The sequence below is a fragment of the Trichogramma pretiosum genome, unplaced genomic scaffold, assembly GCF_000599845.2.
Source record: "Trichogramma pretiosum strain Unisexual culture from Peru unplaced genomic scaffold, Tpre_2.0 scaffold37, whole genome shotgun sequence".
Taxonomy (NCBI): Eukaryota; Metazoa; Arthropoda; class Insecta; order Hymenoptera; family Trichogrammatidae; genus Trichogramma; species Trichogramma pretiosum.
In genome coordinates, this window is record NW_019641622.1 from 725,903 (window position 1) to 751,677 (window position 25,775).

The window sequence follows — 25,775 nt, forward strand, 5'->3', positions numbered from 1 at the left end:
CGGAACCTCTGAGTTCCAGGAACCTTTTGCCTTAAAAAAAAGCGTTATTCAGCCATAGATGCTATCGCCTCGATTAAAAAATTTGAAAAAATTCAAAATAATGGATTTCGATGAAAAAAACGAGAAAAAAATTTTCCAGATTTTTCAAGACTTTGCATGGCCCTAAAAAAATTATTTTCGTTAAAAAAGGGCTTTTTTCGGCTCTAGACGTCAGAACCCTCTCTGAAAAAATCTAAAAAAATTTGAGGTTATGTATTTTGATGCCAAAAATAAATGAAAAAAAAGATCGGGCTTTGTATAGCATCGTAGTGCCGTCTATGAATTTTCAAAATTTTCAATGATTTTTTCTGAAGGCCTGAAGCACTCAAAAAATCTGAAAAAATTCAAGGTTGTTTGGATTGTAGAAAAGTATTTTTATAAATTTTTTCAGATTTTTCAATTACTTCAGGCCTTCAGAATAAATATAGATAGAAAATGAACGTTTACAGGAAAGGAGGGGGTAGGAGGGGAAGGGGGTCCAAATTTTTAGTTTTGGCACTTTTTTATCATGTACTACAACATACCAAAAGCGCGTCAAGATCGTTACATGTACGCAATAAAACTTTAAAAACTCTAGCCACTCTTATAGCAAAGGAATAGCAGCACTGACAATCGTTTATTAATTATTGAATGCGAGTTCAAAATGAATACATTTTTTAAAGTCTAATGCACGTCAGTTGATTGTCACGACGCGTCCGGCCTTGTACTCTTTACGACTTTTGGCGTAAGAGTCCTCAGTAGTCTTGAAACGGGGTAGTGGACGTCTCCCTGTTATGTAAAGTTTTTAAAGTTTTTCAGCGTAATAAAATGTGACAAAACTCAAGTTAAAACTTTTAAATAATAACACGATAGGTTTTTTTATTAAAGTATATATGAATAATTTGTTCCAAGTTCAGATCAAATAGTTTTTCTTGCAACGATCTTCTCGTTTCACTCGAAAGGAAGTAAAGCATAAGAAGAGGAAAAAGAATAAGAAGACCGCACGCGCTCGGTCGGTGTATTACAGCATACGCAAAACTTTTTGTTTGTTAAGTATCGAATGGCACAATTACTCTTTCATACGCGCGGGGGTGGTCGTTTTACAGGCGTGTCTGTGTGGGTATGTGTGATGATAAAATGGGTGGTCTCTCCCCGCGCACTTCTTAGGGTTCAAGATTGACGTTCTTGAAGCACTCCGAGGGCAGGACCTTGCGCATCTCGACGATGTTGGCAGCCTTATTTGAAGTGATTGAAAATTGATGTAAACTTTTTGACTCAATTAAATTGACTCTTCTAATCATTTAAAAAGAGCTCATTAACAGTCTTGCGGGTTATAACAGTTGAAATGGTCAATTTTTTATCATCATAGGCCCATCATTAATATCCAATATTTCTATACCAGGAATATATTTTTCCAAAAGCAATTCATACCTGCTCGGTAATGACGGCGTCCATGCGAATCTTTTCCTCGAACTGTCTGATCATGCCGTCGGTGGTGTTGACCCGTAGGTAGATTAAGGGCTTATATACACCTTAAATTCAAAATTGTTTTTATTCAATTGTTGAATAGGATTTTTTCTCCCCTTTCCATTTTTCAAAATTCTCCGCATTTTTCAAAATTCTAAAATTTTGATTTTGCACAGAGATACAGCTGTTTCCGTGAGCTTTTTTCGTATACTTTACGTGTTAAAATTTTTCTTCTTTTGCGTTTTCTGGCGAGTAGTGTTTTTGGTCACCTCGCGTAACTTTCAGAGGGTACCGATTGAGTTTTCGCACCAGGGTCGCGTACACTTCTTCAGAACATCAATACTCATAGCCACTACTATGGGTGAGACGACTGAGCTCATAGATCATTCTCAAAACGTACTTTTATGACTTAAATTTTGGCTAAAACGAAAAATGAAAAAAAATGTGTATTTAACTGTTCATGCATAGTAATGTGAGTGTTCGGACGTCTCAGCCGTAGTAGTGGCCATGAGGTGACCAAAAACACTACTCGCCAGAAAACGCAAAAGAAAAAAAATTTTAACACGTAAAGTATACGAAAAAAGCTCACAGAAACAGCTGTGTCTCAGTGCAAAATCAAAATTTTAGAATTTTGAAAAATGCAATGGGAAGGGGAGAAAAAATCCTATTCAACAATTGAATAAAAAAAATTTTGAATTTAAGGTGTATGTAAGCTCTTAAAGAGTACGATTGGTTTTAAAAATGTATTATTATTAATTTTTTTTTATATTCGGGTCTTCTCGTGTACCACTAGTTATTAAAATTCGAATTTTCAGTATTTTACTCGTATCACTTATTAGTATAAAAGATGCATTAATCAAAATCGGTAATCGTGATCATTCAACAGCGATAAATGAATTTTATTCGGAAAGTCAATAAAAGGTAATTCGAAGTTTCATCTGATGCTTCAAGTATCATCAAACCACAATCATGAAAATTGCATCGAGTCAGCATATCGATGAGGAGGTGAGTTATTGCTCCTTGTAAAACTACGTAATTTTCTTTTTCGTCGTACGAAGAAAATGAAAAAAACTGTGCGATTAAAAGGAGGCCTCGCGGGGTGCAGGTCTCCCGATGAAACTAATCAACAAGTTTCTGGACGAGCACTTTTACGGCTTCAAAAAGTACATGGAAGTCGCGGGCTTCTGGCAGGGCCAAAGTACCTGCGTAAAATCGCTGATGAAGATATGGTTCTTGAGCGTCCTCACCATCTCGGCCGGCTTGGAAGTAAGTTTATCTGCCACGCATAACATAATATATTAAATTTTCATTGTCGTTATGGCAGTTCGTGGGTTTTTATCGCTTGTACCGGAAAAACGAGAGGATGAGTGTGGAGACGGTGTCCGACTCGATATTCGAGACGTCCGTGGTGCTATCCGTCGGTACTCTCTACCTGCTCTACCAGCCGAAGTTGAAGAAATTCAAGAGTTTTCTCGACTTCGCGGTGGCTGATTGTCAAAGGATGCTGCGCTCTGAGGAAGCCGACGTGTTCTTGGAATTCGCCAATTTCTATTACAAGATAGCCATGATCTACCTCGGTTCGTATATACATTCTTGAACACGACATAAACGATTCCGTTTATTTGCGCTCCTCATAGTCGTGCAAGACGATTATTTGCAAAGACGACGAACTCTCATGCACTTGACAAATACAGTCAGCCGCATAAGAGATTGGTATATCACCTAATCTGATAATGATGGATCTTTATGATATACATTTTAACATCATTAATTGTCGATCTGAAGTGCAGATCAATTTTACGATGCGATGACCGAGAATAACCCAATGATTCATTGTCTAAGCTTTATCTAATATTCGTCACCTATCTGAAAATTATACAAATAATAAGTCAAACTCGTTTTTTTATTTTTTTAAGTCATGAAAAATTATACTTTATTATAAAAACAAAATTCTTACAAAAGGCTCAATAAAAAGTTCACGTTCACTTTTACTCCCAGTTCAGAGTAAAGTTGCTTGGTCAAATCTTGCATTTCGTCCTCTTTCGCAGGATTGTCACCCACGTATAATTCATCCAACTTGTGCCCTAATCCAAGGGTGAATAATTGAAATTCGCGATGAAGTTACTGCAAATATTCAATTTTGTAAGCTCGTGGAAATACTTCCAATGTTCTATATCTTACAGTTGATTGTTGCTCAGATCGGCTATCTCCAAGTGAGGCGATTGATTCATGAATTTCATCGGGAGTTTCGTCAAACTGTTATTTTTCAGAGAGAGCATTTGCAATTTCCAGTCGACCATCGAGAAGTCCAAGGAGTCTCCAGAATTTTTACCAATTTTCGATTGGACATGTTCTCCAACGCCAGCGTGTTGAGATTCGGAATCTGCTGGAGAAAATTCAATTGCAGCAAAGAAGGGTTATTGCTCAGATCAACTTCCTAAAATTATGCAGTAACTCGCCGTCTAAAAAACTTATTTTATTATTCGACACATCCAATTCTTCTACGTAGTAAACGCTTTTGAATGATCCTTCATGTATGCTACGAACTCGACAATTGGACAGATTCAATTTTAAAAGACTAGACAACGTACCTAATCTTAAATAAGATTCAAATTTTTCCTCGTATCGTGCGAAGTATTAAGTACATCACTGAAATTATTGTTGGACAAATCCAATTCCACGATGAAGTACGAATCAGTTATGTTTAGTTGGGATAAACTAGTGTTTTGTAAAATCAAATTCTTAACTGACTGTTGAATTTTTCCCATAAAATTCGTATCTTGAACGTGCTCCAAACTGTTATCCGCTTCTCCGGTGCTGGAAAATTCGTGTTCCAATTTTCGAACGAGAGATTCATACTGATTTCACGTAGAGATAGATTTTTTAAATTCGGATAGACCAGGTCCTCGTTAAGGTCCAAGGAAGGCGTCGAATTAGATGAATCAGTCAAAGCCAAAAAAAGAATCAGAGAAAAGTTTCGAATGGTTTCGTTTCATTTTAAATAAGGATAAAGTATTGGGATTCAACGGAAGTAGTATATTACGTGCCTGGGGAGCAAAAACTGGCTATTAAAAATCTGTTATGAGGCTTTCTTTGTTCGATTCATAGGTGCGTATACTATTTTTCATGTATCTCCCAGCAGAAATTAACTTTTTCGTTTTGGTTGTGGTAGTATGAAAAGGTGATTTTTGGTCCACCAAAATTGTCAGTACCTCCACTTTTTCCCGTGTTTCCGGATATCAATAAACAACCATCATTAAGAACGCTCGGATGACCAAAATTTCAATCGAGATTTTAGCCCCGAATTTCGAGTATTTTTTTTGGGAACTGCTCTTCACACGAATGCGTATATATTTCTGTATTTCTGTCGAACTGGACGCTTGTTCTGCAGGTATGAACATGGTCATGATACCCAGTGCGATCATCTACCCTGTGGTGGTGCCGCTTCTGCTGAATTACGTCGTGCCGGGCAACACCAGCTTCGAGCCTATCATTATCACCCAGATGTACGTGGGATTCGAACCTCGGGAGCATATTTTGCCCTTTCTTTTTATTGTATTGAACTTTGGCGCGGCTATGGCTCTCTGCGTTAACGCCTGTTCCGGCTCCCTCTTGTTCGCCATCATTTTCCTCGTCGTCAAGTTCAAAGTCATCGGGTATAATATGGGAAGAAACTTTTTTGTGGTTGATCTGTCATTATCACCGCTCTCTTTTTTATGCGTCAGATGTCGACTGGACAAGCTGTACAAACGACTCAACGACGATAGAGTAGACCAATTTTCCGTCGAGTGCAATCAAGATTTGCTTTACAGGGATATCAAGGAGCTAATCAAGGATCACGCGTCGTGTTACGAGTATAAATTGTCGACCAAAATTCATTTTTCATTCGAATTCATTTGTGTCTTTGTTTTCTCAGAGTATTGGATCAAATCGCAGCCTTGAGTGGAAATATATTGTTCATTGCCTTGGGCAATGCCTTATTCGATCTCACCATCTCTGGCACTATGGTTCGAATTGATAAAAATGCACAGTCCATACAATTACAGAAAAGGAAAAATTAATTTATTTTCCATATCGACAGATTGTCTATCAGTTCGATAATAATCCCGAGCACTGCCTGAAAATGGGCGCAGCGGCTTGCAGCTCTCTAATGTCGGGATTCGCTTTGTGCTTCATCGGTCAAGTGGTAACCGACGCGAGTGACAAGATTTTCGACAAGGCGTAAGTAGGCGATGTGCTGCGGATTACTTTTTTCGATTTAATTCACTCACTCGTGTTCTTGTTTGTTTCAAGTTACGCCAGTGGATGGTACAAACTGCCGAACAGAGCTAGAAAGTTGATCTTATTCATGATTCTGAGATCGTCCGTGTCGAGCGACATCCTGGCTGGGTCGTATTTGAAGCTCAATTACGAGACCTACAGCTCAGTGAGTATATAAAAACAGCGGCATAATTAAGAACAGCCTTCGCTCGTCAATAATTAGGTGTCTTTTTTGTTCTTAGATCGTTCGTAATTCGCTATCGTACATAACGGTAATGATTTCATTGGTTTAGGAAGATACATTGTACTTTTTTGCAAGACAATTTTTAGTTAAAAAAAACAATACAAACCACGAATTTACTGAGTTAGTTTGTTTTAGTTTTGTAAGTTTTTATTGGCATCATATTTGGTATACATTCCACGGCGATGCTGACGAATATACAGAGAGAATTATTGAGAGCGTGCTTCGACTTATACAAATTTTTTTGCATTACTACTTGCAGATTCACAGATACATGTAGGTACTCGCCATCTAGCGGTAGAGGCTTTGAAGTGTGTTATCGTATTGAAAGTGTTTGAAAACTGATCTACATTTTTTGAACAATTGAATTGGCATTTTAAAATCATTCTAAATGTGCTTCAATTAATGATCATGTATCCTAAAACATTTTAATACTTATGATAAATATTACGAGGAATCTATGTTTTTTTAAATTACTTGAAACCCTTGAATTATTTTTTCCCATTATCGTTTTTCGTTAATCATGATTATACATCTCATTGATTGTTACTTTAAGCCGACTTGATCGGACGCTTTTGAGTCACGATAATAACTTGAACTATAAATTACGATCAAGCCTTTTCAGAGAAAAACAAAAATTAAGGACACGCAACTATCCACTGGGGGAGTTACAGAGCGACTAGTGGCCGTAATATAGAAGCAGGGCGTGTAGCCGAACTCGTTGTCCACAGCCAGGTTGACTATTGATTAACTAAACTACATGGAACTAGTTTTACAAATTATGCTCGTGATTTTTGCTTTAATTTTTTCTTCATTATCATAGTGTTAAAGATAATTATTCGCAGCTTAATTGTATAAATAAAATTTATTAAATGATTAAATGTTCATTATATGTTTTTTTATTTTTTTCAAATTTTTTTTGTTCTTACATCTTTGTACTATGTAAACTAGCGTAAATTAAAATGAATCTTATTATTTTTATAAAAGTACAAACGTATGAGGAAGAAATTTGATACGCATCATAGAGCTTAACGATTATATATGAATTTTTCGCATGATAAATATAACATATTATTTTGAATTAACAGAATATAGAAAATTGGTCCGGTATAGAAATGCATCAATAGAGAATAATTCTTCTATTTTAATTATTTTTTTATAAATATTTTTTATTTAAATCATATAGAAAAGGGAGAAAGATCTTTGGTATATGATACTTAAAGTATTGCAATTGTTTAAATTGCACCTGATCGTGTACAAAAAGAGGGAAAAAAACATGTTGAAAAGTGTTAAAAGCTCGAGACTTTCAAAGGTGCCTTTAGGGCTGAGTGTATTTTTTATACATAACATAACATATAAAAAAAGAGAGAGAAGAAACTTTCGACTAAATTATTGTAACACTCCATAAGTATTAAAAAAATGGCATCGTTAATGTGATTTGCTTAAGATTTACATTATGCATCGCACTGTTGATAAATTGGGCATTCTCCGACTCATTTATACTCATCATTATATCGTGTGAAATATTTTATATAAACATGTGTTTTTCTTGTAAAATTCAGTTGTTTTTTTGTTTTCAGTGATCTATTACAGTATTTTTATATGCTCTATTAAATTATATGCGTTACGTCTTAACTATAAATATATAAAATTACATGTTTACCATAAAACTTTAAAAACTCTAGCCACTCTTATAGCAAGGAAATAGCAGCACTGACAACCGTTTATTAATTATTACATGCGAGTTCAAAATGAATACATTTTTTAAAGTCTAATGCACGTCAGTTGATTGTCATGATGCGTCCGGCCTTGTACTCTTTACGACTTTTGGCGTAAGAGTCCTCAGTAGTCTTGAAACGGGGCAGTGGAGGTCTCCCTGTTATGTAGTATCTAAAGTTTTTAAAGTTTTGCAGTGTAATAAAATGTGACAAAACTCAAGTTAAAACTTTTAAATAACGCGATAGGTTTTTTTTATTAAAGTATATATGAATAATTTGTTCCAAGTTCAGATCAAATAGTTTTTCTTGCAACGATCTTCTCGTTTCACTCGAAAGGAAGTAAAGCATAAGAAGAGGAAAAAGAATAAGAAGAAGACCGCACGCGCTCGGTCGGTGTATTACAGCATACGCAAAACTTTTTGTTTGTTAAGTATCGAATGGCACAATTACTCTTTCATACGCGCGGGGGTGGTCGTTTTTTCAGGCGTGTCTGTGTGGGTATGTGTGATGATAAAATGGGTGGTCTCTCCCCGCGCACTTCTTAGGGTTCAAGATTGACGTTCTTGAAGCACTCCGAGGGCAGGACCTTGCGCATCTCGACGATGTTGGCGACCTCGTTGCCGAGCTTGCGCACCTCCTCCTCGTAATTCTTCACCCACTGTGTCTGCAGGTTCTTGGCCTCGGTCAGTGAGCGTATGCGCTGATCCAGATCGGCCGCGTGGATCTCGGACTCGGCCTTGCGCAGGCTACCCTCGAGACGGTCGAGATCTTCGTTGCCTGATAGAAGGAAGCGAATAAAATTTAGTTTTCGTTTTTTTTCGCGAGTAATCGTTAGAGAATATACTCACTGATTTCAGGAAGAGCCTCGAGCTCCCTCGTGATCTCGGCGATGTCGTCGAGAGCCTTCTTGATTTGTTGCGAGGCACTCGTCACGTTCGACTTTGTCTGTCCAACTTTTCGTTTCACCTGTCAAGATAAAATTCACGTTAAGATCAGAATTTCGTGGTCTTTCTTCTAGATCGTACTTTGACTCATATACACTTTTTTTGACTTTGCCTCTTGCAGATTTACAAATAAAGGTACTCGCCATCTATTGGTGAAGACGCAAAGTGGCCTTATTTGAAGTGATTGAAAGTTGATGTAAATTTTTTAACACAATTAAATTGACTCTTCTGATCATTTAAAAAGGGCTTATTAACAGTCTTGCGGGTTATAACATTTGAAATGGTCAATTTTTTATCATCATAGGCCCATCATTAATATCCAATATTTCTATACCAGGAATATATCTTTTTAAAAGCAATTCGAACCTGCTCGGTAATGACGGCGTCCTTGCGAATCTTGTCCTCGAACTGTCTGATCATTCCGTCGGTGGTGTTGACCCTTAGATGCAGCTTGTCGGCCTCCAGACCCAACTTGATCACCTCGGCCTTGGTCTTGTTCGCCTCGATCCTGATGTCGTTGGCCATGGCGCTGGCGTTGTTGGCGTTCGCCTGGGCCTCCTGTGCCACGTGGCGGGCCCTATTGGCGTTCTGCTCCGAGCCGTCGAGCACCTGATTGATGGCTGCCGACTTGTGACGCGCGTCTTCGATCATCCCCAGTATCTTGTCGATGTCCTGCATGGCGTCCTGAGCCTTGGCCCGGGCCGCCTGCACCTCGGCGTCGAAGCCGCTCAATTTCGTCAGGGTGTCCTGAGCTTCCTTCAGGGTCTGGCTGCCGCGATTCACGGCGTTCTTGGCCATGGCGTGGGCCTCGTCGACCTCCACGAGCATGTCTGCCGTGATTCCCTGCTGGTCCTCGGCCCTGTCGACCAGCTGCTCGCTCGTCCTCACCTTCTCCTCGATAGCCTGTATGAGCTCGGTGTTCTCCTCGAGCAGCAGTCTGGCCTGTTCCTTGATCGTCGCGGCCTCCTTGCTGACCGTTTCGACGCGCTGCTGCATCTCCGTGAGATTGATCTGGGGCAGCGAGAAGCCGAGTATGAGCATGCCCAGGGCCTCCTTGGACACGACGTCGGACTTGGCCACCGCGGTCTGCGTCTGCTTCTGCACGTCGGCGTAGCGATCATCCAGGGCCATCAGTTTGTTCTCCAGGAAGCGGATCTCGTCGCTGATGTTGGTGTAGCGGGCGATGGCTTTTTTAGCCAGGTTGTAGGCCTCGAGTGACGTGTTCTTCGCCTGCTCGGCGACGATGCGCAACTTTTCGGCTTCCTTGATGTTTCTGCGAAAAATTGAAAAAATTAGATATTAGAATATCAAGAAACACGATTCATTTTAAAAATTGATCTTTATTTTGTTTATATTTTGGTCATCTCATATAATGTTAATTATTACATTTCCAGATTTTCACATGTATTAATATCGCATCGGATAGGTAAGTATAATGAAAGGAACGTCAATTAAGATTTGCATTGTCATCGTGATCATTCAGCAGTGTTGAATAAATTTTAGTCAGAAAGTTGTAACGTGTAATTCAAAGTTTCTTAGCTGCTTCGCGTTTCATCTAAACGATAACCATGAAAATTATATGAAGGGGGTATGTGGATGAATTACTACAACCATTCGTAAAACAACGTAATTTTCTTTTTCGTCGTGCCGATTGGAAGAAATTAAATCATAAAATCCAAGGCTAATCGATGGCTCGTATGTAAGTTGAGAAATTAAGTTCGCTGCGCTTTTCCGAAAACACTCATCTTAATGTAAAACAATTTTTTCAATGAACGTAACAGAAAAATTGACGAGGGGGCCTCGAGAGGCGACCTCCCGACCGAACTAATCAACAAGTTTCTGGACGAGCACTTTTACGGCTTCAAAAAGTACATGGAAGTCGCGGGCTTCTGGCTGGGCCAAAGTACCTGCGTAAAATCGCTGATGAAGATGTGGTTCTTGATTGTCTTCACCTTCTGGGCCGGCGCGGAAGTGAGTTTTTTCACCGTATGCATAACAATGCAATATCATATCTTTAAGACTCGTCTCTGCCGCGAAGTTCGTGGGTTTGTATCGCTTGTACTGTAAAAACGAGAGGATGAGCTTGGAGGCGGTGATCGACTCGATATTCGAGACGTCCATAGCGCTATCCGTCGTTACTCTCTACCTGCTCTACCAGCCGAAGTTGAAGAAATTCAAGAGTTTTCTCGACTTCGCGGTGGCTGATTGTCGAAGGATGCTGCGCTCTGAGGAAGCCGACGTGTTCTTGGAATTCGCCAATTTCTACTATAAGCTAGCCATGCTATACCTAGGTACCATATACTCATGTCATTTTGGCTAAAATTGCGATTAAACTTTTGAAACATGATTTAACGAAACAATTTTGATATATATTTTATATTTAGCTATATTTTTTTGCTCCAGAAGATCAGAAAATCGCCTTTTTCGAAATAATGATATCAAAATGTTATAATTTCAAGTGAATGCTAAACTATTAACGGCTTATGCACACCTTAAATTCAAAATTTTTTTATTTAATTTTTAAATAGGATCTTTCCTCCCTCTTTAATTGCGATTTTCGAATTCCCAAAATTTTGATTTTTCACTGAGACACAGCTGTTTCCGGGAACTTTTTTCGTATATTTTAGGTGTTAACATTTTTTTTCTTTTGAGTTTTCTGGCGAGTAGTGTTTTTGGCCACCTATCGTAATTTTCAGAGGGTACCAATTGAGTTTTAGCACCAGGGTAGCGTAAACTTCTTCAGGGCATCAATGCTTACAAACACAAGCACTTTGGGAGTGATCGAACACGCGGAGTGCTCTGCATGAACAGTTAAACACACATTTTTTCATTTTTCGTTTTCGTCCTGCAGGTATGTACATGGTCATGATACCTAGCGCAATAATCTACCCGGTGGTGGTGCCGCTTCTGCTGAATTACGTCGTGCCGGGCAACACCAGCTTCGAGCCGATCGTTATCACCCAGGCCTACTTGGGATTCGAGCCTCGGGACCATATTTTGCCCTTTCTTTTTCTTATACTGAACTTTGGCACGGCCATGGCTCTCTGCATTAACGCCTGCTCCAGCTCTCTCTTGTTCGCCGTCATTTTCCTCGTCGTCAAGTTCAAAGTCATCCGGTATAATATGGGAAGAAACTTTTTTGTGGATGATCTGTCATTATCACCGCTCTCTTTTTTATGCGTCAGATGTCGACTGGATAAGCTGTACAAACGACTCAACGACGATAGAGTAGACCAATTTTCCGTCGAGTGCAATCAAGATTTGCTTTACAGGCATATCAAGGAGCTAATCAAGGATCACGCGTCGTGTTACGAGTATAAATTGTCGACCAAAATTCATTTTTCATTCGAATTCATTTGTGTCTTTATTTTTTCAGAGTATTGGACCAAATCGCAGCCTTAAGTGGAAATATATTGTTCATTGCCTTGGGCAATGCCTTATTCGATCTCACCATCTCTGGCACCATGGTTCGATTCGATAAAAATGCACGGTCCATACAATTACAGAAAAGGAAAATAGTATATTACTGCCCTAGGCCGTGAAAAACAGAAAAGTCCCAGAGTACGTGTAATTAGTGGTCGAGGCGAAGCCGAGGCCGATAAGCACGTGTTCTGGGGCTTTCTTATTTTGCGGCAGAGACCTGTATACTATTTTTTATACACAGTGGTCCGAAAATCACTCTTCCCGCTTTGCGTAACGGCAGGGAAGTAATCAACTTCGGGCCGCTGGTATGAAAATTAATTTATTTTCCATATCGACAGGTTGTCTATCAGTTCGATAATAATCCCGAGCATTGCCTGAAAATGGGCACAGCAGCCGGTAGCGCCCTGATGACGGGATTCGTTTTGTGCTTCTTTGGCCAAGTGGTGACCAACGCAAGCGACGAGATTTTTTATAAGGCGTAGGCCGTCCAGATTATCATTTTTATTTCTCATTTAATTTACACACTTATAATCTTTTTTGTGTTTCAAGTTACGCCAGTGGGTGGTACAAACTCCCGAACGGAGCTCGAAAGTTGATCTTATTCATGATTCTGAGATCGTCCGTGTCGAGCGGCATCCTGGCTGGGTCGTATTTGAAGCTCAATTACGAGACCTACAGCTCAGTAAGTAGTAACAGCCGCAGAGTTGAAATCGACGAGTTCTCGAGAGTACACTACGCTCGCCCGTAACAAAATTTATTTTCGATTTTAGATCGTTCGTAATTCGCTATCGTACATAACGGTAATGATTTCATTGGTTTAGGAAGATACTTTTTTCAAGGAAAAAGAAAGACTTAAAAAATTAACTACAATCAATTAATATTCAGAGTTTTGGCTTGTACAATTATGTTTACTTTGCCACTTGCAGACTTATAGATTGAGTTACTCGCCATCTAGCGGTAGAGGCTTCAATTAGCGTGTTTAACCCATTAGTGCCCAGACGGACACTTTTTGCTTCCTCATAGAGGAAGCTTTGAGATTTTCGACTTTCATAACTAATAATCGTAGAGTACTTTTATATATGGGTCAAAATAATACTTTTTTACAAAACCGTGCGCACGTATGTCACCGATCTTGACGCGCTTTTGGTATGTTATAGTACACGGTAAAAAGGTCCCAAAAAAAAATTTTTAGACCCCCTCCCCCCTCCTACCCCCCACTTCCGGTATAAACGTCCATTTTCGATCTATATTTTTTCTGAGGACATGAAGCAATTAAAAAATCTGAAAAAATTCACAAAAATACTTTTCAACAATCCAAACCACCTTGAATTTTTTCAGATTTTTTGGGATTGTGTTGTTTTCAGATTGTGTTGGGATGTGCGCAGTGATATCTCGATGACGGTAGTTCGTATCGTTACGGTAGATGTCTCATTTTACTCGTTTTGATGTAAGGAAGAAGCCAAAACATCATTTTTAGTTCTGCGTTAAGTATTTAAAAAGTTATGAGGGATTTTCGAAAAAAAAAATTTTTTCTTCATTTTTTTTTTTAGTTTTTTCATATTTGTTCTAAAACAAACAGGTTTTTTTAATAAAAGTAATACTTTTTTTAAGGAAGAGCATTTAACCTTTGATTTAAGATAAAAAGTGTAAAGTTTAATTGTAAGTTTGAAAAGTTACGATTTGAAAATGAAATTTGGTTTTTATGATTTTTTCTTTTTTCTTAGTTTTGTGTTGTTTCGTGTTCAAAATGTATGATGTGTCTAAACATTGTTTATTGATCGATTAAGGATGAAGCCAGAAAATTTGATTTAGCGATAAACGAACAAAAAAAATTTTTTTTCGGGAAAAATTTTTTTTTCTTTTTTGTATCGTTTGGTTTAGAAATAATTTATGATTAAAACTGTTTTGTAGACAATTTAGAAAAGATGATTTTAATATTTCTAATAGTATATTACTGCCCTAGGCCGTGAAAAACAAAAAAGTCCTAGAGTACGTGTAATTAGTGTCCGAGGCGAAGCCGAGGCCGATAATCACGTGCTCTGGGGCTTTCTTTTTTCGCGGCATAGGCCTGTATACTATTATTCATAGTGGTAGTATGATTGAAACTGTTTTGTGAACAAATTAAAAATATGATATTAATATTTCCAAATTATTTTCAAGTTAAAAAGGAAGGAGTTTAAAAGGAAATGAGGAAGCTACTTGCCAATACATTGGCAGCGGTTTTTTAACTGAACTTCAGGCAAATATCTTTAGCATTCCGAATTTTACTAAAAATTAACGAGTGCATGTTTCTAACGGAAAATTTAATGCCCTTTTCGAATATGGCTTCAAAATTAATCTTAAAATTATTGTTCAAAAGCTATGAACAATTAAACAAAAAAAGCACGAATTGAAAAAAAAAATCGTTTTCAACTCGAATTTTAAAACAGAAATAAGCTTGATACATAGGTCCCGAGCACATTAAAGGTATCCACGGGATGTAAACTGAAAAGCCCAATATCCATAATATCGAAAAGAGCATTAAATTTTCCGTTACAAACATGCACTCGTTAATTTTTATTAAAATTAGGAATGCTAAAGATATTTGCCTGAAGTTCAGTTAAAAAAAGTGTCCGTCTGGGCGCTAATGGGTTAAGAGGTTAAAAACTGATCTAAATTTTTTGAAACAATTGAATTACTTTCTTCGGGTCATTTAAAATGTGCTAAGTACTTATAACATAATTATGACCAAATAATTATCAATAATAATTCAATTGATGGTCATATACTTATTTTAAAATTCTGTCGTAATTATTATAAGTATTACGAAAAATAAATGTTCTTTTTTATTTTCGAATTTATGGTATCTCTATATTTTCATATGCCGTTTACGTTCTGTTCATTTGTTATTGTACATTCGCGATTGTATACCTTATTCGTTGTTACTTTTAGTCGGATCAAGTGATTCTGAATCACGATAATCACTTGAGCTATTAAGTACGAGAGTCTTTTCAGGAAAGAGACATTCTATCCGGCAGGTTTGTCATCTAATAATCGACATTTCTACAAGCTGTGATGAAAAACAAAAATGTTGGGCACGCAACTGGCGCACAGTTGTCGATCTTACACTCTTGACTTTGCATTTGACTCGTTTGCCTCACTTGAACAAAAAAGGAAAAAAAACTTACGAATCGGCCACGGTTCTGGCCTCCTGAGCGATCTGCGTCATCTGCTGGTTCTGCTGTCCGACCTGCTCGGCCCGTCTCCTCGCATCCTCGAGCGCGCTATTGCCTTCGGTCTCGAGGTAATCCTGCGCCTCCTGTATCTGCTCCCGGAGCTTGTCGAAGATCTTCTCGGCCTCGTCGATGCTCATCTCGGCCTGCGAGGCCGTCTTCTTGGCGTCCAGAGCGGTCTGGTCCACGCCCTGTATGGTGTTGTGTATGCTGGCCAGCTGATCGCGCAGATCGTCCATCTGCTCGACCAGGGTCTTCTTGTCGCCGCTGTAGCCGGCCTTGGCCGACTCGACGAGGTCGCGAACTCGCTGCTGGACGGCCTGGAGCTTCTGCTTGAAGCCCTCCTCGTTGATCACGGTGGGATTGCTCTTGATCTTGCGCAGCGTATCGTCGAGCTCGCCCAGTCGGTAGCGATGCTCGTTCACGGCTTCCTGGACGAGGTCGTAGCAGGGCGGACAGTCGATGCAACCGTACTGGCGATTGTGCTTGTTCTCCTTGCAGCGGTCGCAAGTGCGGCCCTCGACGTTCGGTAGACACTGTCGGCGACAAAACAGATGTATGTTAAAAAAAAAGGAATTAATTATTGGAAAAAAAACCTGATTTATTTTAAAACTTGGCTTGGACTTCCACTTGCAGCTTTATAATTGAAAGTACTCACCATCTGGCGTTGGAGGCTTAAAGTGGTATCATCGTATTTGAAGTTTAGCGAAAAGTAATTTAAATTTTTACAATTATGCCAAGATGAAAAAATACCGAAAAGTCAGTAATCTTTTTAAAACCGTGCTTTAAGTTATAAAATTATTTTGACTTTGCCACTTGCAGATTTACAAATAAAGGTAATCGCCCTGTAGTGGTGGAGGCCAGCTTTAATTATGATCAAATTTTCATAAATTTTGAAAGCAAATAACGCAATGACCATTAATTTTGAATCAAAATGTTGAATTGTGAGTAAGGATTTCAATGCCCTTCGATCAAATTGTATGAAAATGATCGCATTTTCGTGCATTTTTTGTGCAGTTAATGTGAAAAATTCCTCGACGTGGATGCAAAATAAATCTTTACTCATACATTGATTTTCAATGAAAATTCCATGCAAAGTTACTCGACAGTTTCTGTCAACGGTGCCTGGTCCACTTACAAGGTCTATTCTCAAATGTAAGTTCATATCGTGCAAGATTTTACGCAAGATCTTGGCGGGGGCGAACTCGTTAGGAATTTTCATCGAGGTATATTATATAGGATGAATCTTACCGGACACTGTCCGTTGGCGTCGCACTGAAGATTCTCCGAGCCGATCTCGTCGCAGTCGCAGGTCTTGCATCCCTCGCGGCCGAAGCCGTACCTGTAGGGCAGACAGGAGTCGCAGCGCAGGCCGACTATGCCGGGCCGACACTCGCACTGGCCGGTGAGGGCGTCGCAGGTGCGATTGTGCGAGCCCTCGAGGTGGCAGTTGCAGGCGGCGCAGCCCTCGCCGCTCTTGATGTTGAAGTAGCCGTCCTCGCACTTGTCGCAGTTGCGCCCGACCACGTGGGGCTTGCAGAAGCAGTGGCCGGTCAGCTGGTCGCAGGGCGCCACTCCGCCCTCGGCCGTCTCCTTGGTGCCCGCGGGATAGCACTGGCAGAGCCGGCAGCCGTCCTCCCTCTGCTCGGACAGGGCGTCGCCGTAGTAGCCGGCCAAGCACTCCTCGCAGTGGAAGCCCGCGGTGTTGTTGACGCACTTGAGGCACTCGCCGGTCTCGCGATTGCAGTTGCCCACGGCGTTGAGGTCGACGTTGCCGTTGCACTCGCAGCGTCGGCAGGCCACGCCCTGCTCGGGATTGCCGTAGTAGCCGTCGCTGCAGTACTGACAGCGCGAGCCGGTGCGGCCCACCGGGCACTCGGTACAGGTGGGCTCGAGGTCGTTGCCCCTGATTACGCAGGGTCCATTGTCGGGACACGGACAGGCCTGGCAGTCGTCGGGCGTTCCTTTCAGAGGCTGTCCGTAGAAGCCGCGGGCGCAGTGCTCGCAGTTGCTGCCGGCGGTGTTGTGCTGACAGATGCACTGGCCGGTCTCGGCCTCGCAGATGTCCGCGTGACCGTTGCAGTTGCACGGAACGCAGAGTGCGAAGGGGCCGCCGTTCGGGGGGTCGTGATGGTAGCCCGGGGCGCAGGACTCGCAGAACTGGCCGACGTAGCCCTGGGGACAGGTGCAGACCTCGACCCAGTCGGCGGGCTCGCCGGCGGCCCCGCGGTGGGCCGTGTCGAGGCGAACGTCGTCGAGGTGGCCCTTGCCCTGGTGCGTGTAGGTGCCGCGGATCTTGATGGCCGTGAGGTTGGCCAGGATGGAGATGAAGGCGCGCGACGACAGACGTGGCTGCCACTTGTAGTCCGGATGCTCGTGAAGGTGGAACGTGTACGTTTGCATCTGCGTGAAAGGGATAAAAGAAAAATTGGTTTCGACTCGTGGATAAGATTTTTTTTCATTTTATATCGAAAAATAACTCACGTCGGTCGATGGATTCGGATTGCTCTGGCCGAATATCGGCTGGATGATCTGTTGGCCGTTGCCGCCCTCGAAGACGACGTCTTGAGCCGAGGGAGCGGCTCCGTTGTCGCTGACTCGCAGCTTGAAACTGAAGTTCTGATTGTACGAGGCTCGCTGGTCACCCAGGAAACGTTCTGAAGAGAAAAAGACAATAATCAAACTTTGCTCGAATAGAATGAATGGTGACTGTATAACGAAAACGTACCTGGAGCGAGGAAGTAGACACTGTCGCGATCCTTGGCCGAGACCGTGACACTCTGACTGATCGGGTCGTAGTTGAGCGCAGCCGGCCTGTCGTAGATCGAAGCGGCCCACTTCTCGGCACCTCTCACAAAGGTACTCTCCACGCTCACCCTGGAGTATCCGCTGGCCGAATTGCAGAGCGACGAGTGCCCGTAGCAGAAGCAGGGGGTGCAGCCGAACTCGTTGTCCACGGCCAGATTGAAGAAGCCGGGCCGGCACTCGCGACAGCGCTTGCCCTCGACGTTGTCCTTGCACATGCACATGCCGGTGACGGGGTCGCAGCTCGGCGCGTTGTTCAGGGAGCCGGCCTCGCTGCACTCGCAGCTGCTGCAGCCGAAGCTGCTGAAGTCGTAGTGATTGGCGGCGCAGCGGTCGCACTTGTCGCCCGTCACCCCGGGCTTGCACTGGCACTTGCCCTCGGTGTTGCACTGCAGGCTGCGCGAGCCGATCTCGTTGCAGTTGCAGGCGACGCAGTAGCCGTCCTCGGGCCGGGCGTAGAAGTTCTCGCGGCAGCGCTCGCAGTTGGCGCCGTCGCGATTGTCCCGGCAGTCGACGCAGTGGCCGCCGTGGCCCGTGGCCTTGTACAGCTCCTTGTCGAAGTAGCACCGGTCCGAGTAGCCGTTACAGTTGCAGGCTGCGACAGAAACAGAGCCGTGTTTCATATATATAGATAAAACTTCGATTCGCTTGTATTGCATGTGTGTAAGTATAATGTGTGTGTGTGTGCCACAGACAGGTTTGATGGACGCGCGCGGCAAGGACGAGTTTTTGTCGAGCTCGTCGTCGCGACTCGCCGCGCTGCTATTGTATAAGTATCGTGTGTGATGGTATACAAATTGGGTATTACAGAAATATAATAATGCGCGAGCTTGGGAAGCTTTTAAAAAAATTTAATTATATTTTGATTGCATTCTATACCTAACGATGTGTACTTTGGAAATCTGTCTCGGCGATAGCTCGAAACTTGGCTCGCCAGATACAAAATAACGATGCCACTGTACAGCATCCAAAATTTACACCAGCGACCATACATCTCGCGCGAAATTCTGGACTATTATTTTTTTTAATTTCACTGTGCTCGATTGCGGTACACTCCGATCTTCGGCGTTACTCCATTTCCCGTCTTATATCTCCATCACTTCGCCAGCACGTTTTATCGGAACACTAAGAAATGGAAAATCATTTTTTATGCAAAAATACGCGTTTATTTTATGCGATTCACATGATGCTCTCCGACGTACACACACGACTCGGTTGAATACTCGACGACAACTAGAGCTGCATTATAACGAACACATATAGCCGCACGGAGCACTGCGAGCTAAAACGCGAGAAGAATCACGTTTTGATCCCTGCGCGCGCCGCGACGACGCGACGCGGATCCCCACCTGCGTACGCGCGATTACTCAAGTGCACATATAATACAGAGGTAGCAGCGGTGAACTATATACTCGACGCGTAACATTACAGTAGCGGCAACAACAACAACAACAACAGAAAAAAGGGCAAGTAAATTGTATTGAGAACTCGCGAGAATGCAAGGAATATTCTACGCGAGTTTGTGCCGTTTCGTCGCTTTTGTGGGGGACTGTTACGCGAATCGCAGGTAAAACGAGACTATTATAATATAACCGCGACGAGCGAGAGCGTGAGCGCAGCGTAGGTGCGGCCACTACTAAGAGAGCCGCGCGCATATATATTCAAAGCTCGTTAGTCTCGGCATTGCAATTCCATCTATATAAAAAGTGTTTTCTGTAATCGTTAGATGTGAGTGCTTGCAATTAATTTCTACCTCATTTTTGGTACAGAGAGTAAATGTACAATAAAGAAATTTGGAAAATGCGAAATTATAATTGATCAGTCATGCATAAGTCAGTCAAAAGCTGACTTTTATACAATTATTTTGACTTTACCACTTGCAGATGTATAGATTTTAAGGTACTCGACATCTAGCGGTGGATGCTTAAAGTTGTATCATCGCATACAAAAAGTGTCGATAAATTTTTTAAAACTATGCCACTACTTATATAATTATGTTTACATTGCCTCTTGCAGATTTACAGATCAAAGGGCACTGTCCATCTAGTGGCTGAGACTTAAAGTAGAATTATCGTATTCATAATTGATGAAAACTAGTCTAATTTTTTGAAGCATTTAAAATGCGCTAATATTTGTAACATAATTATGACAAAATAATTGTCATTCATAAGTCAATTAATCATATATTTTAAAACGTTGTAAATGGCGTGTACTGGTATATGCAACGGTGGTCGTGAACGTGATAAACGGTTGTAAAGGTTTGGTCATCACAGCCATTAAAAATGTTTAAAACAAGCGTATCCACGTCGCCTGAGTTAACTTACGTTTGCACTCGTGGGCGTCGGTGGAGGTGGCCCTGGCCCAGGGCACGTCGTTGTAGAAGGGCAGACACTCGCCGCAGTCGGGCCCCGTGGTGAAGTGCTCGCAGCGACAGGCGCGCTGGCTGCGCCCGTTCGGCCCGGTGGCGTTCACGCAGTCGCCGGCGTGGCCGTTGCAGGTGCAGCGCGCCCCCACCGCCACGTCGGCGATGGCGTAGTAGTAGGACTGGAGCACCTGCTCGACGCCGAACATCTCGTCGCCGAACGTGTTCAGGCGGTCCAGGGTGATTCGCAGATCCGTGGCTTGGACCCATTCCTAAACGAAATACGCAATGTTAAGATCATTAAGATTGGCTCGTCGTTCCCTCGTAGTTTGTGTGCCTTAACCCACCTGTAGCTCGCCGTTGGACTCGAAATTGTAAGCACCGGGTCTACCCTCGAGCGTGGAGAAGGCCACGGTGCCCTTGGACAGGGGCACGATGTCCGAGTACTCGCTCGTGCAGAGCACGCGGGTGTCGTCGCCGAACATCGTCTCCTTGGACTCGGGCAGGCCGTAGGTGTCGCGACACGTCAGCGAGTAGAACTGATAGGGCTCCCACTCGGAGTTCTCGTTGCGACGCTTGTAGATGCCCCAGGACTCGGGTCGCGGCGACTCGAAGATCACTCGCACGTACGTGATGTCGAACATCTTGCCTGCGACATTTCATCGTGATTATCAACATCGTCATGAAGCATTACTATCGTTCGACGGATGCATATTTTGCGATCGATGCGTCGCGCTCGTCAATTCCACATAGTTTTCTTCGAGCTCGCGTAATATTCATTTGACATTTTTTTGCTTTCGCAGAAGCAGCGATACAGTCGAGGAGAATCGGATCCCGCTTGGAAATAGTTCAAATGCCTCGTTAAGCGCTGAATACGTATCGACTCGAGCGATATTGAATATACAAGAGCTATACGTAAACGTGTGTGGGTGTATGAACGATGATGCGTGATTCCGCGTTTATATTACGACGACGACGGCGGCGGCGACGATCCGTAAGCGAGACCTCGACTTTATCTCTGCTCTCTCGGCTGCTTCTGCGCCAAACGATCCGGCTCTTTACCATTGCGAAAGATACATAAAACATAAATCGCTCGCACATGTGCGATTCGGCAGCTTCTTCGTCTACTTTTTTATCATCGTCTTCGTCGTCGTAGCGTAGCTATAATTATAATGTGTATCACGAATAGTTTTTCGGGGCCGAAAAGTCGGCGGACTCGCGAGGCATCGAGAGAAATAAAGAACCAGTACAAATTGTAAAACGCGTTAAATCGGAAATCTAGCTGGAGATATTATTCAGCGTTCGGAATCGCTGCTTCGTGGCTCGCGCGATAAAAGATATTTACGCCGAACAGCAGCTACAGCCACTTAGCCATTTTCTCCCCCTTTCTCTCGAAATCGTATAATACGTACACACAATGGCTTATCTCGAGCCGCTGCTCTCTTTTGCGCGTGTAGAAGCTGTGTACAAAATAATCTCTCTCTCCGCGCGCGAACTATGAATAGATTACGTTAAACACACACACACAGTATAGTAGTCGCAACGAGGCCAATGATCTTACCGAGATTCAACGTGAGATTGACTTGATTCGGATACTGTATGCCCTCGAACATGGTCTGGGACTGCCACCAGGTCGGATTCTCCGGCGTCTCGTGGTCCGTGAGATACATGGCCGAGTGCGAGTCCTTGTGGCACAGATCGCAGGACTTGACGTTGATTCCGACGCCGGTCTGCTTGCAGAAGGGCGTCGCGCGGCCCTCCTCACCGCACGTGTTGGTCGCCTCGATCAGCAGATTGTAGGCTGCGTTCTCGAACGGCGGTATGCATCTCTGTTTTTTTTGATAATAAACAAAAGATTAATTTTAAAAAATCATCGTCGTCGAAAAAGCTCTCCGCGTCGCTTATCGGAAAGCCAGCATCGCGCACAGAAAAAGAGGGCCCCCGAAAGTTTCTCTTTAAAGCATTACGTATCATTGATAACCCCCGAGTGTGTATGAACATAAGGCAGCGTACAAAACGAATTCCCATGCGCGAAAAGCCGACGAGGCGTGTTGCGCTAAAAATATCATCAACCCATACGTGTGTACCACCACACACACACACACATATGTCCAACTCGTTGTTGCGGAGCTAGCTTATAACACACTATACGGTATGGCTAATATCTTTGTCTCTCGGAAGCTCTCCATAGCACGTCTTCAATTTTTTTCTTCTTCATTTTTTTTTTTTTGCTGAGAGAGCGAGTCATTGGAGATCGCGTTTCCACACGTGGGCACGAACACACACACACACATACACACATAGAGTCTCGAGAGCCTTGGTTTCGGAGCTTATATTATACATTATACTATAATTACAAAAAGCCCCTTCGCGCGCGCGCGATACAGCTTTCGTTAGCAACTTCCGAGGAATTCCAGACTTGGCAGAATTTATCAAACGGCGAATTTCAATGATTCACTTCCATTCGCGTATGCCTATAAAGCGCGGCGCGGCTATCGCGCGGAGAATATGGTGCTTGAACGATATTTGAATAAATATCATTCAAGAGCGTATGCAATATATGCATCACGACAATTATATCGTGTTTTTTTATCAACGAGAATTTGGTAACATTACGATCGAGCGAATAAAGAAGGAAATTCAAAGAGAGGCACGTGCTGCATTATATTTGTACAAATTATGTGAAATACAGATTTTTCAGCGTGAAACGATGTATTGCACAAGCTTGCGAATTTTCGCAGAGAATTTGGTATCGGTAGTTTTAACAAAGTACCGACCTCATACCTAAGATCTATAATCGAGCCTGATGCCGAGTCTCAATTGAAATTTGAACGTCTATCTATTTATTTGACGAGAGAAGACAAAAGTGTTTTTCAAATGTGTAAAAAAAGCTGGAAACTCGAAATTTCAATACGGCATATAAAGCGAATAAGTTTCAACTCTGCTTTATTCATTTTTTTTTTCTGAATGCCGAAAAATTTGTCTTCGCGATCTCGAGAAAAACTCGGTAAAATATATCACGTTTTTCCTCGAATCAGCCGAATGAATTTATCCCGACGCTAAATAGATCTCGCGCGCAGCTATTTTTCCGCATGTTTCCATTTTCGAACGAATAAACATATATTTACTTTCTCGCACACGCCGAAGCGTATATTATATATACAAGCGCACGCGTACCCGTGTATATGTGAGAGCCGAGTCTCTAATGCGGGCCCAAGTGTGTATGTATGTGTGTGTGTGTGTGCGTGCGTGCGCCTGTGCACTCACTGTATATATAACACAGTACGGCGCAGGCTGCTGCTGCTGCAACCAAAGACTCTGACTGAGACGACGACCTTTCGTTTTGACTCGCAACGTCACTCGCTCTCTCTCTCTGTATAGCAGCACGCGACAACACAATCGAGAGACTTGTTTTTCTCGACGATTTTTCGCTGCATTGTGGTAATAAATTGATTAGTGAGGGGCTAAAATTTTGGGGAGACTCACCTGGGGCTTGCCCTCCGAGTCGTAGCACATGGAGTCGTTCTTGTTGTAATCGGCCGCTGGCTCGGGCACGGCCAGTCCCACCGCGAGCAAGCAGCAGGACGTCAACAGGACGAGGCTGAGCCTCCCACACCCACCGCGTGCACTCATTTTCGTCGCTTTACCGATTTTCCAATTCGCTTCCTTTTTATTATTATTATTATTTTTGTCAACTAACGGTAACCATCACTTCACTAAAGGTAAAAAAAAAAATTAAAAAAAAAAGGTCAATAACAATGATCTCGCGCGCCGTCGTGTTTTCGTCGATGTAGTCGGCGGTGGCGGCTGTGGCGCACACACGCTGCTCTCGCTCTCGTAGTGGCGGGCGGCGAGGCACTGCTCGTGCTCCGGTCTGCTCTCTCGCTCTCTCTGTATAGTATTTTCTTACGGCAGAGCAGCAGCACAGCTTTGCGGCGCGGCGCAGCGCGTGTATATAGCTAAAAGAGAGAGAGAGAGAAAGAGATGGGCTATACACTGTATATTATACGGCACGACGCTCTTTATTCTCTTCTTTCGCTCTCTTTCTCTCTAAGGATGTACAAATGTAAAAATGCGCCTCTCTTTCGAGCCGAGCCGAGCGAACGAACGAGTGGGAAGGGGGAGACACCGAGAGAGAAGAGCAGAGATTTTTTAGAGCGTTTACCGCATGCTCCCTCGCCTCGAAACGCTGCGTACTACAAAACTATACGCGACTCCTTGCATGAATCGGCACTGATAAGACCGCGGCGGAGTGCAGTTTCCGATTTCCGTGATCGGTAAAGGCTTATTGTAACGAGTGATCGGGCGGCTCGTCTCGATTCGTCGATTCCATCTTGGGGATCGTTGCGGCCAGTCACACAACTGTATACTTCCACTGGATCAAGCTGAAAATTAAAAATATTATGCATTTGAATAATACATCGACTTATCGGTATAACGTTATACGCGCCTTTGATAGATTTCGCAAATCATGTATATTTTTGGCGAACAAAGTTTCCTACGAGTTCGGCACGTTCGCTCGATCGGAATTCCCTATCTGAAAATGTTCTTTGTTAGAAGAGTAGCGTATATGTATCTATATCTATATCTGCGCGATTCCAAAGTGCTTTTCGGCCGTGTGTGTGCTTTCGCAGATCGTCGGAGCTCGTTGTACACGCGCGCACACGTGTTTCTATTTTCGGAGCACAGACGGAGGGCGCAGTTGAGCGCGTCCCATAAGAATTAAAGCGGCCCGCGTATATAGCTCTTTATACGCACTTGTACACACACACACACACACACACACACACACACACACACACATAAGCGTATTTCATATACGCACATGCGTAACGCCTCTAACGCCATTCGTTCAGCAGTAGCGGCAGCAGCTTGTCTTTGAGAATATTTTACACTCGAAACTGTATAATATGTGGAGCACCGATCGGAGACTATGTGTTCCTTTCTTTCATCGAGCTATTCGAATTGCTGTCTCAATTATTTTTATAATGGGACCTCGCGAACTGTCAAAGATAAAGACTCGAAACGCGACGCAGCAATCGAGTTAATTTTGCCAAGCCTTTGTTATACGATATAGGTAGTGTGTGTGATGTATGCGCAGACGAAAGTGCAGTCGCACATAGGTCGACATCCAGGAAGTACCGTTACGCGCGTATTTAAAAGTTTTCTGCGGTGTGCGTACTTGTACCACATTGATTTTTTTTTTTTTTTAATGAATATTATAATTATAATCGTAAATCTCAGTTGCAAAAGTGTCACGAACGATATAGAAAAAAAATTCAAACACTATCCATTGGGAAAAACCAATGATTATAGGGCTCGATG

General features: G+C 42.6%; 1 protein-coding gene across 2 annotated transcripts; it reads right to left on the bottom strand.

Moving 5' to 3' along the window:
• Positions 1 to 828: 828 nt before the first annotated feature.
• Positions 829 to 24,277, bottom strand: LOC106649708 (laminin subunit gamma-1). 2 transcript variants are annotated; one of them, XM_023458961.1, is made up of 12 exons: positions 23,937 to 24,277; positions 22,012 to 22,279; positions 20,798 to 21,099; positions 20,413 to 20,722; positions 18,012 to 18,683; positions 17,768 to 17,940; positions 16,535 to 17,686; positions 15,239 to 15,819; positions 9,015 to 9,921; positions 8,553 to 8,670; positions 8,309 to 8,481; positions 829 to 1,244 (listed from the first exon to the last, which is right to left on the bottom strand). In XM_023458961.1, exons 1-12 carry the CDS (start codon positions 24,081 to 24,083, stop codon positions 1,182 to 1,184), a joined length of 4,866 nt encoding a protein of 1,621 aa, XP_023314729.1. In that variant the 5' UTR covers positions 24,084 to 24,277; the 3' UTR covers positions 829 to 1,181. The 2 variants fall into 2 exon arrangements, with proteins under 2 accessions (XP_023314729.1, XP_014222768.1); XM_014367282.2 differs by lacking the exon at positions 829 to 1,244 and having other exon boundaries at positions 6,870 to 8,481.
• Positions 24,278 to 25,775: the final 1,498 nt, after the last annotated feature.

Excerpts from the sequence above, each read along its gene's own strand:
- LOC106649708 (XM_023458961.1), bottom strand. The coding sequence starts at position 24,083 with ATGAGTGCACGCGGTGGGTGTGGGAGGCTCAGCCTCGTCCTGTTGACG. Across the intron at positions 21,100-22,011 it reads CAATCTCACGTTGAATCTCG|GCAAGATGTTCGACATCACG; the intron begins GTAAGATCATTG and ends GAAATGTCGCAG. Across the intron at positions 1,245-8,308 it reads TCGGCAACGAGGTCGCCAAC|ATCGTCGAGATGCGCAAGGT; the intron begins ATCGTCGAGATG and ends AAGGCTGCCAAC.